General features: G+C 38.4%; 1 protein-coding gene across 2 annotated transcripts in view; it reads right to left on the bottom strand.

Moving 5' to 3' along the window:
• The window catches only part of ENPP1 (ectonucleotide pyrophosphatase/phosphodiesterase 1), a 57026-nt gene that overhangs the window by 11279 nt on the left and 28115 nt on the right, over positions 1 to 17632 (bottom strand). For both annotated transcript variants that reach the window (XM_054062451.1, XM_054062452.1), the window contains 10 exons: positions 16618 to 16737; positions 15390 to 15499; positions 14142 to 14207; positions 13764 to 13836; positions 11652 to 11760; positions 10388 to 10519; positions 8841 to 8872; positions 7682 to 7809; positions 6538 to 6607; positions 1871 to 1958 (listed from right to left, as the gene is read on the bottom strand). In XM_054062451.1, the coding sequence (XP_053918426.1) occupies positions 1871 to 1958; positions 6538 to 6607; positions 7682 to 7809; positions 8841 to 8872; positions 10388 to 10519; positions 11652 to 11760; positions 13764 to 13836; positions 14142 to 14207; positions 15390 to 15499; positions 16618 to 16737 (928 nt within the window). The remainder of the gene's footprint in view (positions 1 to 1870; positions 1959 to 6537; positions 6608 to 7681; positions 7810 to 8840; positions 8873 to 10387; positions 10520 to 11651; positions 11761 to 13763; positions 13837 to 14141; positions 14208 to 15389; positions 15500 to 16617; positions 16738 to 17632) is intronic.

Below are 17632 nucleotides of genomic sequence, written 5' to 3'. Positions count from 1 at the left end.
GGACCAGTCTTGGAACTCAGGTCTGTACTTCAACAGCTAAATTGTTATGTTCCTGTTCTTTTAAGCGCAGTATCCAGGAACTCTCAACACCTCAGAAAACCTCAACTCTGATAAGTTAAACACTTTAGAAAACAAGTTGTAATTCCCTAATTTAGACAAGACAGTTAATTGTACACCTGGTGCTCATGCTGTAAGTGTTGAGCACTTATAGCACTGGACAAATGGGAGAAAGTATCTTTTCTCTGGCCGCAATTCACAAAAAGGTACAGTCAGACATTCATGAGAAACACCAGAGCCTCAAACAAGTAAAAGAAGATGCCTTTGTCCAGTCCAGAAGCCCCTTAACTCTAGGCAAGGAAAAGGTTGAATAAGTTGCCTCATTTCATTTTCTATCTGAAAGTTAATGTTCTGGCTTTTGCACAGCCCATTCTTTTTCTATATCCTATCCTAATTCTTTCTACACAGGATGGAGGTAATCTGGACCTCAATGACATGAGAAGATAGCGAAGCATACAAGGCTGTGTGAGACACTTCCTCACAATGGCCTGTATCGTATTCCAGTAAAGAATTTAAACATACGTTTAAAATATGGTATACCTGAATATCGCCACTGATCTCAAGCATGTGCAGTGCTCCCATTAAGTGTTTTCTGGATCAAACACACTGGTAATACATTGTGTCTCACAGATGCAGATGTTAGAGCAAGTATAGGCCCTGGCAAGAGAGAAGTAGGCAGGAAATAATGGAGAACAGGTGAAGACCTCAAGAAAGTGGTCAACAGAAAGTGGTAGAACCAATGATAGATTTTTTGAGAAACTGTGAAATATAAAATAAAAAAAGGGATAAAGGAAAAAAAGAGTCACAGTCAACGTGTTTGAAAGGGGGGTGAAGTGCATTGTATGGTGTCAGAAAAAAGTGAAGAGTATCTGTATGTGTAGTAGGCTGTCTACAACTGTCAGATACAGAAGCAGACCATGTGGAAAAGAAATCAAGTTCTAGAGAGACACCATAGAGTGGTGAGAGACAGGAAACCTGACTGTTGCAGAGTCTACTAGCTCTAGAGTAAGACTCCAAAAGCAATGGGACCGTTGACTAACAAGACAGTTGCAGTCCAACAAAAGAGAAAAAGAGACATATTTGAAACACTTGTGGTATGGATGGGGAAACATCTAAATCTAATATTAAAAGATAGAATACAAATTGAGGAGTTGACACATACAGTGATGCATTTGGTAGGAGGTTTATTATATGGATCAAGTAAATAAAAAAAATCTGAATTTAAGACCTATGTACGTCAAGTCACTGAAATTAAAAATACGGCAGAGGAAAACAACAAATAAGAAGAAAACATAAACACAATGAATTGTTTAGGTGCATAAAAAGCAAAGGCAGTGACAGACTCAGGCTTTCTGGAAATGAGCTGCCTGGCAGCTGCACCAGTACCCATTACTACATTTGTTATTTATAGTTCATCCTGAAAAAGATCACCTGAGTAATTAATATGATAAAGCCACTAGTTACATATGAGAGAGAAATATCATCTCTTGATGGTAGAGAGATTGTGAAGTAGTCAGTTTTTAGTAATGGCAAGTCAAAACATCAGCTCTGGAACACAGTGACTAGCAGAAAGGAGAGATACAAGGTGGCCTGTGACCAGTATCCTAATCAGCCATTTGTAATTTACAAGCTGGATCTTTTTCAGAAAGAAAAAACAAACAAACCAAACCAAAATCAAATAAGCAGATTATCTGTGAAAATCAGCAAAAAATCTTAAGGACAAATTTCTAAGGACACTTAAAAATCTGATATTATTACAATGCCCAGAAGACATTGTACTGAATAAAGACAAACCCTCATCAATTGTACTCACCACACATTAAATTATATACTTCAATGTTTTCAAATGGATCAACTTGAGTATGAAACTTGAATCCTGGTCCAAACCCAATAAAGATAGCCTAGGATTTACAGAGAAAAGTAAAATGGAACTCTGTTCAAAACAAGTTGAATTAGAACATATCTTTATACCCTGAGAGCATTTTCTTCCAAGAACATAAGGTTTACTCTACCAACATAGTATGAACCGAATCAAAAGCATGCTTTTTCTTGAAAAAAGAGTATAAAGAAACCCAATTCTGTATCATTATTGCCTTTTAAAAAGTTGCCTTCGGCCGTTTATGAAGTTCTTTGCTCTTTTCTGCTCATGAAGTTAAATTCATTTTCCATTAAATCTCTTGGAGCATTTTAGAAACATTGAGCCAAAGTAATCACCACACTTCATGCCCTGAAAACAGTTTGGAAGCTTTTAACTTAAGACTACAAAAACATCTGTTGGTAGCAATGTTTTAAATGGTTTAAGCAATGGCAATATCTTAGGCTTCTATCCCTGGTTTGCAGCTGTTCTTCTTGCACCACTTCCTGAGCAGTACTGTCACAAGCTATTGTGTAGCAATACAGTGAGCCTGATCCAGAAACACAGCCAACTCAAAAAGCTTCCTTTTTTCCCTACTGGCTCTTTTCCTTCTGGTTCAGCTCACTGACCTACTTAATGCTGCAGCCACGCAAAACTTACGCTGACATAGAATAGCGTTTGCTGCAGGAATAAGAACAAGGAGGCAAGGGCAGCAAACGCTCTAACTCAACCGTTGCCAAGAAGATCATTTTTAATTAAAAATAAGCTGAATATCAGAATAAGTTTAAGTGAAGCAGATTGTACCAATATGTGCTATCAAGTTTTTGAGTGATGGATGCTTTGCACTCTACAGAATCTTCTGGATAAGATCTCAAAGCTCTTTGCAAACAATGCAATATTCTCAGATTTCATAGCTGTGGTGAAAAATAAGAGTCGAGTTTTCAGCCTTGATTCTTCCTTCGAGATTAAAGCATAACGGCAAATACAGGCTGTCATTCTGCAACTGTTGACACCAAAATTCGTAGGCTAATAATTTAGTCAACAAATCTAATTTGAGCTCCATGAGGGAAGAAGATGCCACCTCCTTTCCATTGAACTAGATACATCCTGAGGAAATTTATGCTGTGATAATGTTCACCACAAAAACATAAATTGTATCTATGTTAAGAATAATGAGGGATGCAATTAACTGACAGTCCCAAGTGCGGCAAAAACTTTGAAAGGCCAACTTAATGAAATATATTTACACAGTCAAATCGTAGCAGACACAGAACACACTAAGCAGGCATTTGGCATCACATGACCGTGCTAGTTGCAACCCATTACTAGGTACCCCATCAAGAAGGGTAAGCCCAGAAGGGTAAATTGATACAAAATTAAGACAGGTTTAACCTAACAGCTTTAAAAAAAAACCAAAAACAAAAACAAAAAAAAAACCAACAAAAAAAACCAAACAAAACCCCCCATGATATCAACACTTCATAATTCTATAAGACATGAAAAATCAGGCTTTTAAGATAAATCTACACTTTACATGGACTACATAGGTCATATAAACATACATGGTTTGGGTTGGAAGGTACCTTAAAGAACATCCAGTTCCAGCCCCACTATCATGGGCAGGTACACCACCACTAATCTAGGTTGCTCAGAGTCCCCTCTAATGTGGCCTGGAACACTTCCTGGTATGGGACATACACAACTTCTGTGGGTAACCTGTTACAGCACCTTGTCACCCTCACAGGAAAGGATTTCTTCCTTATACTTAACCTAAATTGACCCTCCTGCAGTTTAAAGCCATTACCCTTTATCCTGTCACTATGCACTCTTTATAAAAAGTTCCTCTCCAGCTTTTTCATAAGCTTCCCTTCAGGTACTGGAAAGCTGTTATAAGGTCTCCCTGAAGCCTCCTCTTCTCCAAGCTGTAGAAACCCAACCCTCTCATCCTGTCTTTGTAGGACAGGTGCTCCAACCTTCTGATCACTTTGTGGCCTTCCTCTGGACTTAAGAGTACTCTAACAGACCTATGTCCTTCTTACATCCAGAGATGAACACACTACTCCAGGTGGGGTCTCACAAGAGTGGAGCAGAAGGAGAGAATCACCTCATGTGACCTGCTGGTCACATTTCTTTTGACGCAGCCCAGAATACAGTTGGCTTTCTGGGCTGCAAGCACAGATCACTGGCTCAGGTTGAGCTTCTAATCTATCAGCACTTCTAAGTCCTTCTCTTCAGGGCTACTCTCGAACCATTCTCTGCCCAGCCTTCAGTTGTGCTTGGCTTGGTATTGCCCTGATCCATGTGCAGGATCTTCCACTGGGCCTTGGTGAACTTCATGTGGTTCACATGGGCCCATATCTCATGCCACTCTGAATGGCATCCCTTCCCTTCAGTGTGTCAGCCACACCACGCAGCTCAGTGTCATCAGCAAACTTGCTGAAGGTACATTCAATCCTGCTGTTCATGTCACTGCAAGGTGCTAAACAATGCTAGTTTCAATACCACTCCCTAGGAATACCACTCATGACTGGTCTCCACTTGGACATTTAGCCGTTGACCACAACTCTTCGAGTACAACTGTCCAGCCAATTCCTTACACATCAAGTGGTTCATGAGTCAAATCCACATCAATTCAGAGACAAAGATGTTGTGCAGGACAGCATCAAATGCTTTGCACAAGTCCAGACAGATGATGTCAGTTGTTCTTCCCTTACCCATCAACATGATAGATCTATTGTAGAAAGCCACCAAATTTGTCAGGCATGATTTGCCTTTGGTGACAGTATGATGGTTGTCAACAATCATCTCCTTATTCTCCATATGCCTTAGCAGAGCTTCCAGGAGAACCTGCTCCACGATCTTGCCAGGCAGAGGTGAGATTGACCAGTCTGTAGTTCCCTGGATCTTACTTTCTTCTCCCCTTTTAGGGTTATAGTTCCCATTTTCCAGTCAGTGAGAACTTTATCAGCCTGCCACAACTTCTCAAATACGATGGATAGTGGCTTCACAACTTCATGAATGAGTTCCCTCAGGACCCGTGGATGCATCTCATCAGGTCTCATGGACTTAAAAGTTCCATAGATGGTCTTGAACCTAATCCTCTCCTATAGTGGGCAGTTCTTTGATCTCCCAGTCCCTGTCTTTGCCTTCTGAGACTTTGGTCTGTGTGGCTAGAGCACTTGTTGATGAAGACTGCAGCAAAAAAGCAATTAAATACCTTCTCCACATCCCAGACAACCACGTTTCCCATTTCCATCCAGAGAGGGCCCACATTCTCCCTAGTCTTCCTTTTATCACCATATCACCTATAGAAGCTTTTCTTGTTGCCCTTGATGTTCCTGGCCAGATTTAATTCTATCAGGGGTTTAGGTTTCCTAACACAATCCCTGGCTGCTCAATTTATCTGTATTCCTACCAGGCTACCTGCCCTTGCTTCCACTCTCTGTAGGCTTTGGTTTTGGTCCAGGAGCTCCTTGTTTATCCATGCAGGCCCCCTGACATTTTTACATGGCTACCTCTTTGTTGGGATGCATTGCTCCTAAGCAAAGGAAAAGAAAACAAAGACTGGACTAGCCTTACAGATCAGGGCACTGGTGACTGTGGAACAACTTTGCTTGCAAGGGCCTCGATGGCATAGTTGACAGCAAGCCAAGCATGAGCCAGCAGCACACCCTGCCAGCAAAGGTGACCAAGTGTATCCAATGTTGTACAAACAGAAGCTCAAGCAGCAGGCTGAGGGAAGGGATTCTCTCTCTCCTCAGCATTTCTTTAAGTCGCATTGGGATACTGCCTCTCCAACATTTGAATGACATCAACAAACAAGCATTGCACATTCAGTGGGGGGCCCCCAAGGTGGCTGGGGGCTGAACCTCTTGCTCTGCTAAGAGGAATAGGGCTTGTTCAGCATGGAGAAGAGACTGCTTCAGGTGGACCTAACAACAGTCCCCCAGTACCTACAGTAATGTCATCAAGAAGATAGAGCCACTCTTCAGTGCTACACAGCAGGAGGCAAAGACACAACAGACAAATTGAAACAAGAAAGGTCTGGCTGGCTGTAAGTAAGCATGAGAACACTCAGGCAGTGAAATGGATTGGTTAGAAGTTGTGAAGCCTCTGCCCTTGGCAGTTTTGAAGATGCAACTACAGAAAGGGCAGACTAACCTAGTCTGATCACACAGCTGACTCAGTTTTGAGTTGGGGATGAGACTAGAGACCTCCCAAGGTTCTTTCCAATCTGAATTCTCTGAAGATCTACAACTACAGTAACTGATGATTTGCTGAGATGGTTTTTCTTTACCTGCTTTTGATGTTACAACAAAACAACCTGGCACAGCTTTATACCCTTACAAGCACAGTGAAATACCTGGGGTAAGTCCTGTTGCATTTTTGCCCAACTCTCAGGACAACAGAATCTCACCCTGTGTGGATTACCCAGCAGCATGTCACCATAGCAATCCTACAAATGCTTGATTTCTTTAATTGCAGATGACAGTGTCACAGATCTTAAAAAAAAAAAAAAACCAACAAAAAACCCCCCCAAAAAAACCCAAAAATAAAGCAACCAACAAACACAACATTCAGAAATAGGATCTAAAAATAAGAGCTAGCATAAGCTTAAGTCTCACCTGCATACTGGGGAAGCGATTGTCTGAGCCATGGAATCCGCCTGTACAGCTTTTAATCTCAAGTGGTTTCCTATTAAAAATTCATAGTTTATATAACTCACACTTTACAAATTACATCAGTATAAAATACATTCAATGATGCATTGGTTTACTCCTCTACTTAAGGATTCTTAGAGGCTTGTCAAGAGGTAATAATGTCTTCAGCTTTAGAAGAGAATGCCTTTAAAGTCAGAATGATAGTTTTCCCCTGCAAATGCTATCCCTTTGAAATTCTCAGGTATCTATCACTGCCATTTAAAGTAAAAACTCAGATAACATGAAAAAAAGTTTCTTCTCAGGATAAGAGATTTCCACTGCCCTTTGGCTAACAGAACTTCACAGCACTTTATGTGAGTAGATTAAGACTTTTTGGTTGGTTTTTAATAAAAACTGTAATGTAATTTAAAGCACCCAGCTGAGCATTTTGCAGTCCAATGGAAGCAAACCTAACAAATGCCAGATCAATAGACAATATTTCTACGACAGTTCTATTAAACCAAATCTGATTTGCATGACTTGCACACATTTACAGTGTTATACAATAAGACTTACTGAATACATGGACTGAAATACTCTTTCATGATGAAAGCCCTGGAGCACCACAGAGGTGTTCAAAGTTATGTTATGGTATATGTCATTATTCTGCAAGTTCTAAACTCGTTGGTTAGAACACATAAGGTAATTAACAATAGTGGGCTCAGTAAGTTCCATTTATGCCAGTGGATCAGTTGCTGCGTCAACCAAGGAATTATGCACAGGTTTAGCTTTCATGATTCACTTTAGAAATTCCTAAAGCGTGGTAGATGTGCTCAAGTATCTGACAAAGGAAATCTCAACTTCTAACATTTCTGTCACAAGGCTTGCCACTACCTGCACACTCAGCAGGGAGAGTATCTATAGCTGCCAGTTTAGAATTGAGCCTCGTCAGGCCAGCAAAATCTGTGGAGAAAAGCACATGTCGTTTCTTTACAACATCCCTTTGCTATGACAAACAAGAATATCACACTCCAACAGTTATCATGAAGCTCCAAAAGCATCTGGAAGAAAAAAGCTACAAGGTAACAAAAGTATTTGCTATATAATTAAGTGCTGAAAACTACATTACCTAGCAAGCTGCCACTGGGAGTCTAAATAAAAGTGCAATGGTTCAATCCGGTCATTGTAGGAATAATGGAAACGCTTGGGTAGCAGCTGTTTCATATAAGCTTTGAAAGGCTGATTTGGTTTGATGCACTGAAATATTCAAAAATACATATAAAAATGCATATTTCACCAAGCTTTTGCTTACGTCATGTACAGTTCTCAAATATTTAAATTGCAAAGGGTCTGCAATAACATCCACTAACAACAGGACTCCATCAGGCTTGGAGTCATGTGGTCTGGGACATGAATATTGATAACTGCTTAAACAATAAATACTGACTGGGTCTGCATTCAATAACTATCAGAATAATATTTATATTTGATTATGGACATAACTTGCTCTTGATACTTTCACAAGTGGTAGGAGACTATCCAATGCAATAATTCTACAGCTCTAATACAGAAAGCTACAGACATTCAAAGGGGTTTGAGTGGTCTCCCAGGGATAGATTTTTTCCACCAGCTAAGACCTATTAATGATTTAAAACAACCAAACAAAAAAACAATCAAGCAAAAAACCTCCTTCTACTGTAATATTGGAATTTTTTAATTGCAAAGTCATCTATACAAACAGCATAGCTTTCACCAACAGTGGTATCTGCACAAGTGAAAGACAAACAGATTGTAGTGCAGGGATGAACAGAAGCCAGACACAGAGCAGAAAAGCAAATGCCTTAAGCGGGAGGTGACCAAAAACCACAATATCCTTTCTCAAAGCTGTTTATCAAAAAGGTGTGAACAAAAAAAAAAATCTTATGCTTATCCAGAAAACAGAGTTGAGCTTTATACTGACTTGTCCCTCAGCTAGAATGGTCCACATACACACGTTCTCCAGTTTGAAGAGCAACATGATACAGTGCTAGGTAAGAGTTAGTTAAAAGAAATAAACACAAACCCTTAGTTAATGTACAATAACAGATAGCTATATGACACTTCACTCAACTTTGACCTTCCCTTCCCATGTGATTGAACTACTTTTGTCATTAACTGTAGAGCACATGAGAGGTCACCGATTCAAAGTCCAGATGCTATGCAAGTAGCCCAGCAAACAGCTGATGCTATAAAATACCTGTAAATATCAGTAGAAATTAAGCTAGGACAATAGATAAGACAGCACTTACTGTGAGGTTTCTGACAATGCCTTCATAATTAACTGGAAGAATCATATGTAAGAATTAGTCACCTAAGTTAAAAAAAATCAGATGTAGAATGAAAGCATTCCTATCACATAATATAATTCACATAGTTTAAAAAAAAATCTGGACAAGTTATTTTTCCAGAATGGAAACCTTGTGGAACAAAATCACTAAGCTGTCAAGCTACTGCTTTTAAGAAGTTTTAGTTCAGTCTCCTCTCTTTGTGCTTAGTTATTTACAGCTTTAAAGTTTTAAGCTATATTTGCCACAGTTAAAACAACCCGAGAAGTAAGTTTTCACAAAAGAGGCAACAAAATGCTGTGCTAATCGAGCTGGATTTTTCCTGCTTGCTACTAAAATTCTAAGGAAAAAGAAACAAATATAGCTATCAGGACAGCAGTTTTATCTGGCAAGAATCCTTAGAAAGACAGCCAAGTGCAAGCTGGCTAAGATTCAGATGCTTAGACTCAAGTCAAAAGGGACCATTACATCATTTAGTTTGACATTTTGTACAACACAGACCCGTTACATTTCACACAGTTACTCCGTCCTCAGTCTGATATCTGATGCTTGACTAAAGTACATAAATGATTACCTTAGCAAAGGCAGCATTAAGAATTCCTGCATAGATATCTTCAGTGCTACAGAGACACCTATACTACAGCATGAAAACAGTGCACATGTCCAAAGCAGGAGATGCTCTGCTTTTTTCTTCCTGAATTTGTTTCTCCAGGGAGAACAGAGAGCTGCATTTGACTCCCACGTTCTCCAAGGAAACATTTAAAATAGTTTAGAATAGCATTAAGCAATGAAGTAAACAGGACTTAAAGTCACTGGGGTTGAGGCCTACAAGTTTTAAAGGGCATGGAGAACTATAATCTAGATAGGAAAAAACCAACAACTATGAAACATGAAGAATATGCCTGCATTCAACAATAAAATAAATCCCACGGGCACTAAGTGTTCACCTGACTGCATAATGAATCAAAGTTTAAAAATCAATGAATGCTTACAAATTTCAATCAGGCCAATTATCTTGTTCATTTGCAGTTTACTCAAATGCTGTCAGGCCATTAGGCCATTTTTTAATAAAAAGGAAATAATAATACTTATAAAATTATACGTAAAATATAGTAACAATTGAACATTCCTTTAAAATAGAATTATAGCAAATCCATACATAAAGTGGTAAATCAGAAAATGAGGTATGACATAAGGGGGGATTCTTTGGGCTGTCTTGAGTACCAAAGATGTGATTTAAAGGAATGTCATTCACAAGGCAAGAGCGTTAGCAGCTGGTCACTCTAAGTAAGCCCACAAAAAGCAACCTGTAGGATTACATACACTTTCAGACCTGAAAAGTCAAGAGGTCTTTGAAAACACAGGTCCACCATTCAGCATTTCCTCTTTATTATCTAGGTTGTAGTTGACCTTCACTCAGACATAGCAACAGAATGGGGATCTTAAGTCTGTATTCATAAAGTACAAAAGCGTATAACCAAGTAACAAAAATTAGTTTAGCAATTACATACAAGAGAAATACTCATCTGGAACATTATTAGGTCTTAGTCGAGCTGCAGGACCAGGTACTACCATGAAATCTTGAACATCGTCCAGATAACTGTTCAAATACACTGTCTTTCTGCAGCTCCCTGCTTCCATCCCTGCGAAAGGAAATAAAATTTATTTTAAAATGTGAATATTAGAGCAGCCTTGCTGAGGAGAGATGTGACTTAAGTTGTAGAAGTCAGAAATGTAATTTCTCAGGCCTTTTTATCAGCAGCACCAAGACATCTGATCCAGGGAGACCACAGTACTCAGGTACGTAATGTTTTGTTTTCTTCCATAGATACACACAATCAGCCATTTCCTCAGCCAAGAATAACACTCCAATTGAATAAATAGACAATTTTCTTCTCTGAAGGAAAAGAAATCTCGAGTCTAAGAACAGCAGTAATGGTGAGACCAAATATACCTTTAGGTCAATATCCTAATGGTGTTCAGTAAGGCGTCTAGAGAAATACTCAACAAGCACAGCAATTACAGACCAGTTTTTCTCCTCATGTTCCTTAACCGCTTCCAGAAGTCAAAGAAACAGAGTTGCATATCGCATTTGAATTACTACTTTTAATAACTGACAGGTTTACCCTCTATTAATTTTGCAAACCTGTTATCAATATTTGGGTTGGATCATCACTCATGGCAATGAGTTCTGCAAGTCAGTTTTGTGCTGCATGGAAGAGTGCTTATATTTTGCTTAGCAGGAAAAGAAGCAGAAAAAACCCCGTGTCAAATACAGCACTTAATACAGATATACTTCCAGAAATACAGATAAACTTATACAGAAATAAATGAAAGTTCCATATTTATAGCCTTCTAAAAACAGATAAAGGAATTGATAACTTTGAAGAGGAAGGTATGGCTTGTATTTTCCCTTCTTCAGCAACGTGCAAGCTATTACTGTGTAGAGTAGTTAAAAGACAATAAAATTAAACCTATTTTTTACAATTCATATTTTTATTATATTTCCTTTATTGGCTTTTAATGATCATAAGAGGAACTAAGAATAAAATCTGAAAATTATTTAATCCATCCACCATATGTTCTCCACTTCTTTCTCCCTTGTAAAACAGTACAATTTGCACCTACGCCATTTATCTCTCACGCCACCTTGATAACAGAAAAAGTAATTTCTAGATATTAGCTGCTTGCCAGAAACATGCAACTATAAACTCAGAATATTAGTTTAGAAGAACAGATCTTAAATTCTGATATATTTTATAAAATTGTATTTACCATGATCTGATATAAAAATAACATTCAGGCATTTGTGCAAGTTCATTTGCTTGAGACCATCCATCAACATCCCTACTATGTTATCCACTCTCTGTAATGCCATAATGACCTGCAGGACAAAAAAGGAATGTGAAGTGTTATCACTTCAGTTAAAAATATGATTTCTTTCTAAGAAGAGCAAAGAGATCTAAAATCTAACAGTCTATGCTAATAAAGAATAAGGAGCTCTTCTCATAGAGCACCCCAAGGCTAGATGCAGTCCAGACAACTAAAGGACAGAGGGGACCTAACACTGTGCAGTGACACCCGAACTCATGTCAGGGAGCATATATAGCACACATTAACAGCAGGAACTCTGAGGCGAGTACAGGAGACTCGCAGCTTCCTCAACACCCCATGAAACCTGCTTTTTGCCTGTTCAGACTTCTCTGTTGTAAACGTTTTAGATATATAGTCTTTTACTTCTACTGAGAAGGGACTCAACAAGTACACTTATACTGCTGAATAAAATTGGAAGGCTTCAGACTGTCTGGCACCTGTATTACTCAGGGCTACCTCCATCTACATAAGACTGGCTATACCTAGACCATACAACTCTTGCCCCCAAGTTTTTCTGGGCCTCATATTGTACTAAGATACAGCTACACATTTTTATGCAATTATTTCATTTCAAGACTTTTAAAACAACAACAAAAAACAAAACCAAAAAACCCACCCCAGATTATGGCCAGTGAGTATGGGTTTAAAGTATGAAATTGAGGATGTTTATTGCATTATCAGGAGCACAGCTGAGGACAACAGGGAATGCATAAAGTGCAAATGCTGATGGAAGGATACCAGAGGGTTGAAGACAATTGAGGAAGCCAAGCCTGCAACACTCATCCTCAGAATTCCAGCTGAGAGATACCCTGGAGCAAATTGTCCTTGAAACTGGGACCGGACATTAGTCTCTGAGTAAACTAGCGTAAAGGAAAAGAACAAACTGCCAGTCTAGCACTGTTCATGATCAAGGGTCTGGCATTCAGGCTCACTTGCACAGATACAGCCACTGCTTTGGAATACTTGAAGTAAAACAAAACAAAAGTATTTTTTAAAACCAAGTCATTCCATTACCTCACTGAACAACTTGTATAAGCTGCCTTGCTTTGTAGGAACAAAAATGAGATGCTTCTGGGGAGACTATGTACAAAACCCCAGGGTCTTTCTCTTCAGAGCATTCCTGATATAAAGAACTTCAGATCCACTTATTAACCAAAGAAAAGGAGAACTAATTTAAACACGTTCCCTATACCGCAGTTTCTATCAGTCCTCTGATACTTCACTGGGCACATACACTCATCTTGCAGTTCCTTACAAGGACAGCCACTGCACACACCTCAAGAACAATTGGCAAGAGCTTTTTACTATAGTTACCACTGAAGTTAAATACTCAGCTAAAATGCCAAAATTTCCTGATCATTCAAGATGGAAGAATTTTACAAGGTCTCTTAATATCCAAAACCTTCCCTTTGCATTTTTCATTTTGATTTAGTAAAATGTAAACTATTTAGTACTTCTGAAAACAGCAGCAGCCCCAAAAGAGTTAATTTATACAATAGGTACACCACAAAATGTGATGGGATCAACACTCTATTTTTCACCCTCTTTTCAAGAAGGCATAAAATTTAACTGCAGAGAGATAAGACCAATATTCCTCTAGCATTTGCACAGAGACTAGGGGAAAATGAATGACAATCACAACATGAACACTTAACCACCAAAACTTAAACAATTGCTATAAAAATATCTGCTCTTGCTAAACTGAAAGCATATAAACTTTGTCTCTCTCCCTCACCTGCTAAAATAAGCAAAGTATTAGTAGGAGCAGATAAAACATACAAACATGCTTTGGCAGTTTAGAAGTTATTGGAAAAAAAAGATAATAAAAAATAGAGTTAAACAGGCTATTCATTACATGCTTTGTATCAATGTTTGTTACAGATGGTCTGTCTATTCACAAATTCTGTTAGGCATACAGAACATGGTCTTGGTTAATCCAGCATAAGTCAAGCAGTTTATTATATAGTCAAAGCAAAACTTCAAATTAAGAAAAGAAACTACAGAACTACTTACTCCGCTGCTTACTGGTCCAAACTGATGGCCTGAGGAATCTGGTTCTTCTAAATACAGAGTGTAAAAGTGTGGTCTACATCAAACAGTACCAAAAAATTTAATATTTTTCATACACATTGAGACAATTTGAAGAGATTATATTTCAACAACAGATATCAAATATCGATAACAATGCTATCATTCAGAGGAAGGGCACATTAAATAGAACTGGAAAAATGCAACTTAATTTAACAAGGTTTTGGTCATAAAACCAGGCATGCATTAAATGTTTTAACATTGTTATAATAATGCATAAGATACTGTTTAAAACCAAGGTCAAATTTACCAAGTAATTCCTTGCAATGATATTCTTATAGGTACTTGCACTTGTATACCTACCTTTCACCTTCAGGTAACTGCAGCCAGCGAAGAACAGTTACCACCCTTTCTTCAAATGGGATTGAGCTGTATCAGAACAAGACAAGATCTTTACTCATTCATTACAAAAATCAATGTACTTTAGCAGAGAGAATTTAATTCAATTGGATACCATCAATGGCTATTTAGTAGGATACAAGTTCATCCAAGCTAATTGACTGTGATTCTACAGAAGCTAGTGGCCTGATCTAAAGCTCCTTTGAATATTGTCCCCATTGACCGCAATGTGATTAGAATAAAGCTGCCAGTATTGCTTGTATTTATTACACAAAATAAAATTGGCTTCAAGGTGCAAAATCATATGCAGGTTTTCATTCCTGTATTATGTTTTGAAGATGTTTTGGTTTGGGGGTGTTTGTTTGTTTTTTAAAATGCTTAAACAGTTTGAACACAAGTTCTCACACTACCTCACAAAACAGATACTCTGTATCAATTACTGAAGTAGGTCAACAAGGTTGACCTGCAACAACATAAGGCACCCACAAAGTTATTGATTCAGCCACCTAACCTAAGTTCAAGTAGCAATGTACAAGTTCCTACAGAAAAAAAGCGTAGATACCAAGTCAAGAATTGAAGTGTCCATGCTATAATGAAAAGTGTAGAAAGAGAAAGTTATTCAGGAAAGGTAGAAATGAAAAGCCTTAGTATCTTGGGCAAGATTTGAAATTATTAAATAAATGGTGATAAACAGATTTAGGTAGAATTTTCCTTAAGCAGAAAGTATCTAATTGCAGTGAAGAGCAATCACTGACTCAACTACGACTGCCTTCATGTGAATTACTTTCAAGATTTGCAATGAAAATAAGTTTACTTTGGAACAATTTACTACAGTAAACAGTGAAACTTAATTTTTCATGGACAATAACACGTCAAGGCCTGACCCATTCACTGTACAAGAGGTTTGGATCGCGTATGTTTATAAAAGGCTTTTGAATGCCTCTAAACAGAAACAGAAAAGCAGTAAAGCGGCTCTTAAAGCTGTTTTTTCCACATCTTTCCTGTAAAATGTTTTCTGAGTAGTAACAATATGATTAGGCAAAGAATCTACATCACATGAAATCAAAATTAATCGGATCCTATCTTTTTATCATGTTGTGTACAATTATTTAGGAAAGCAGGGAAAAAAATAAAATCATGCTTTCTCTGGCATCTGTCTGACTGCAACAGTTAAAGTAAAAATACCCATCCAAGACACAGGAGTTTACATACCTACTGTAGTTTTCATACAGGTTTGGAAAAGTTCCATTAACTGCTACATCTGATCCAGGCCAAAAGAACGTACCCGCTTTTAGACCTTGGTACATAGCTGTTAGCCAAATCTGCAGAAGAACAAATCATCATTAGTGCGGGTCACTGAATTAGCAAAGTAATTGTAGATCCTGTACTGCCCCCTCCAGCTATGCACCTTTCAGAACGGCTGAAAAAAACCAAACAAAATCTAAGTGGAACACACCAGATAGTCAATCTTCCATGTCATCATTATCTGCAGTCCAGAGATAACTTGCAGTCTGATTCCTTACAGCAAAACTCTCTCATCCTCCTCTTGCTACACCAGGGCGAGCCAGAACAGAAGTAAGAACCATGAGCTCCCATAGATGGAGAAGTAATGCAACCACAGAACCATGGCTGAATACCAGAAGGGGGAAATTTTTCAAGTACAATGAAGCAAGAAGGGGTGGAAGTGTTTTGAGGACCTACACCCCACATACTTCAAAATACGGGGGCAAGACCGCTAAATTCTTTTGATACTACTGCTGATCTCATGATTCGCAGATTTCTGTCTGCCTTCTGCATGTTTTCCTGCCTGGTTTGTACACCACTCCCTTCTCAGCAGGCTACAAAGTCTACATTCACACTTTTCTGAAAGCAAACAAACAAACAAACAAACAAAGAACTAGCCCTCTCCACATTACTAAATAGTTGCATGTGTTCCCTTGCTGTTCTTCAGGCTAGCACTCACCCAAACTTTCCTATGCAACTTCATTTTAATAGCAGTCTCAGCACGTTTGCCATGGCTGTATGGTTGAACTGAGACATTTTCTTTTACAACTGCATCTTTAGATGTAGCAGTAATTTGGGTAGAGCATAAACCTTTTTTTACTGCTTATTTCTAAAACTAGTTGGCCTCTCAGTTTTCCCAGAGAAGTTAATTGCAAGCCCACTTCATATTAAAGACAGAAAAACTGTTATCTCCATTAGTTATTTTAAGCCAGTTTTTCTCCTTAGGGAAAATTCCACTTAGGTTCAACAAAATCTGTAGCACTTGCATTCATCATTTTGCTGCTCTAGTATGGCAATTCCTAACCATGCTGAGTAATACTTCTTGGCTGACTTAGAAGTACGCTCTGTACTCTTTCAACATCACTATGCATACAAGAGATATTAAGTAACATAACAACAGGCTGATGTACATTCTCAACAGTGTATTAATACTTACAGGCTGTCCTTGGTACCACTGTGGATTAAACTTCTCTTCACTTTTAAGGGTAAAGTATGCATTTCTTTTGGGGTCGTACATCTTGTTATCAATTATACCATGAGATTCAGGATACAGCCCCTGTAATTGAAAGTATACCTTACAGCATTGCTATAAAGAAAAACAACCATCCAGCTACAGAAACAGATGTCTGTTAGGCAGATATGTCTAATAAATAATCTGAGTGCAACTTCTACTCCACCAGTACCTCAACACCCAAATTTAACAGCATCACCTACCATTACTACCAAGTCCTGCCTTCCAACTGTTAACTGCTTCTCAGTGAAATTAAAAAAAAACAAACAAAAAAAAACCCCAAAAACCAAAACAAGCAAAAACAGGCAAGCAACTTGTTCTGGGATCAAACTGAAAAACACCATCTCAGTTCATGTGTTTGATTTATCTTACTACCAACGACAAAGCTATTACCTATCCTGGATCTCTATCATGTGATTAAAACCTGGGTTTTTCAAAAGGAGAACCGCACCTCAATAGGTGAAAGCTCCAGTTTGGGATAACCATTACATATACAGTGAAAGAAGTGCTCAGGAGAGGCACGAACTGTTAGGAAGTTCTAACAGACTCTGTGCTCTGCCTTCAAGCACACGAGCTCCTTTTTACATTAAAGGACAAAACGGCAACACCATTAGGACTCTGATAAACTGTCTGCAACTTTTCACAGGAATGTGGAGCTAAGACAAAGCTCAATACTATATTTAGGGGCACTTGCATGTTGCTGTAGGGCATGATTAATGCCTCTTAGCTGCATATTTGTAAGGACTACACAAATATCTAATTCCTGAGCCTGAGCTTCTCATTTACTAGAAGTCCTCACAAAATAGGAATAAGAAAGAAGGTATAGATGTTCAAGTAATTGATTGAATTTTAGTTCTGACATGATGAAACCAATAATGATTTGCCAGATTCCAACCCTGCATTCAGTGTTGAAAATCTGCATTTTTCTTTTTCTTCTTAC

Source organism: Cuculus canorus, chromosome 3 (assembly GCF_017976375.1).
Source record: "Cuculus canorus isolate bCucCan1 chromosome 3, bCucCan1.pri, whole genome shotgun sequence".
NCBI lineage: Eukaryota > Metazoa > Chordata > Aves > Cuculiformes > Cuculidae > Cuculus > Cuculus canorus.
The sequence above is the reverse complement of the archived record's forward strand: the minus strand, read 5'-3'. Positions and strand labels throughout refer to the sequence as shown.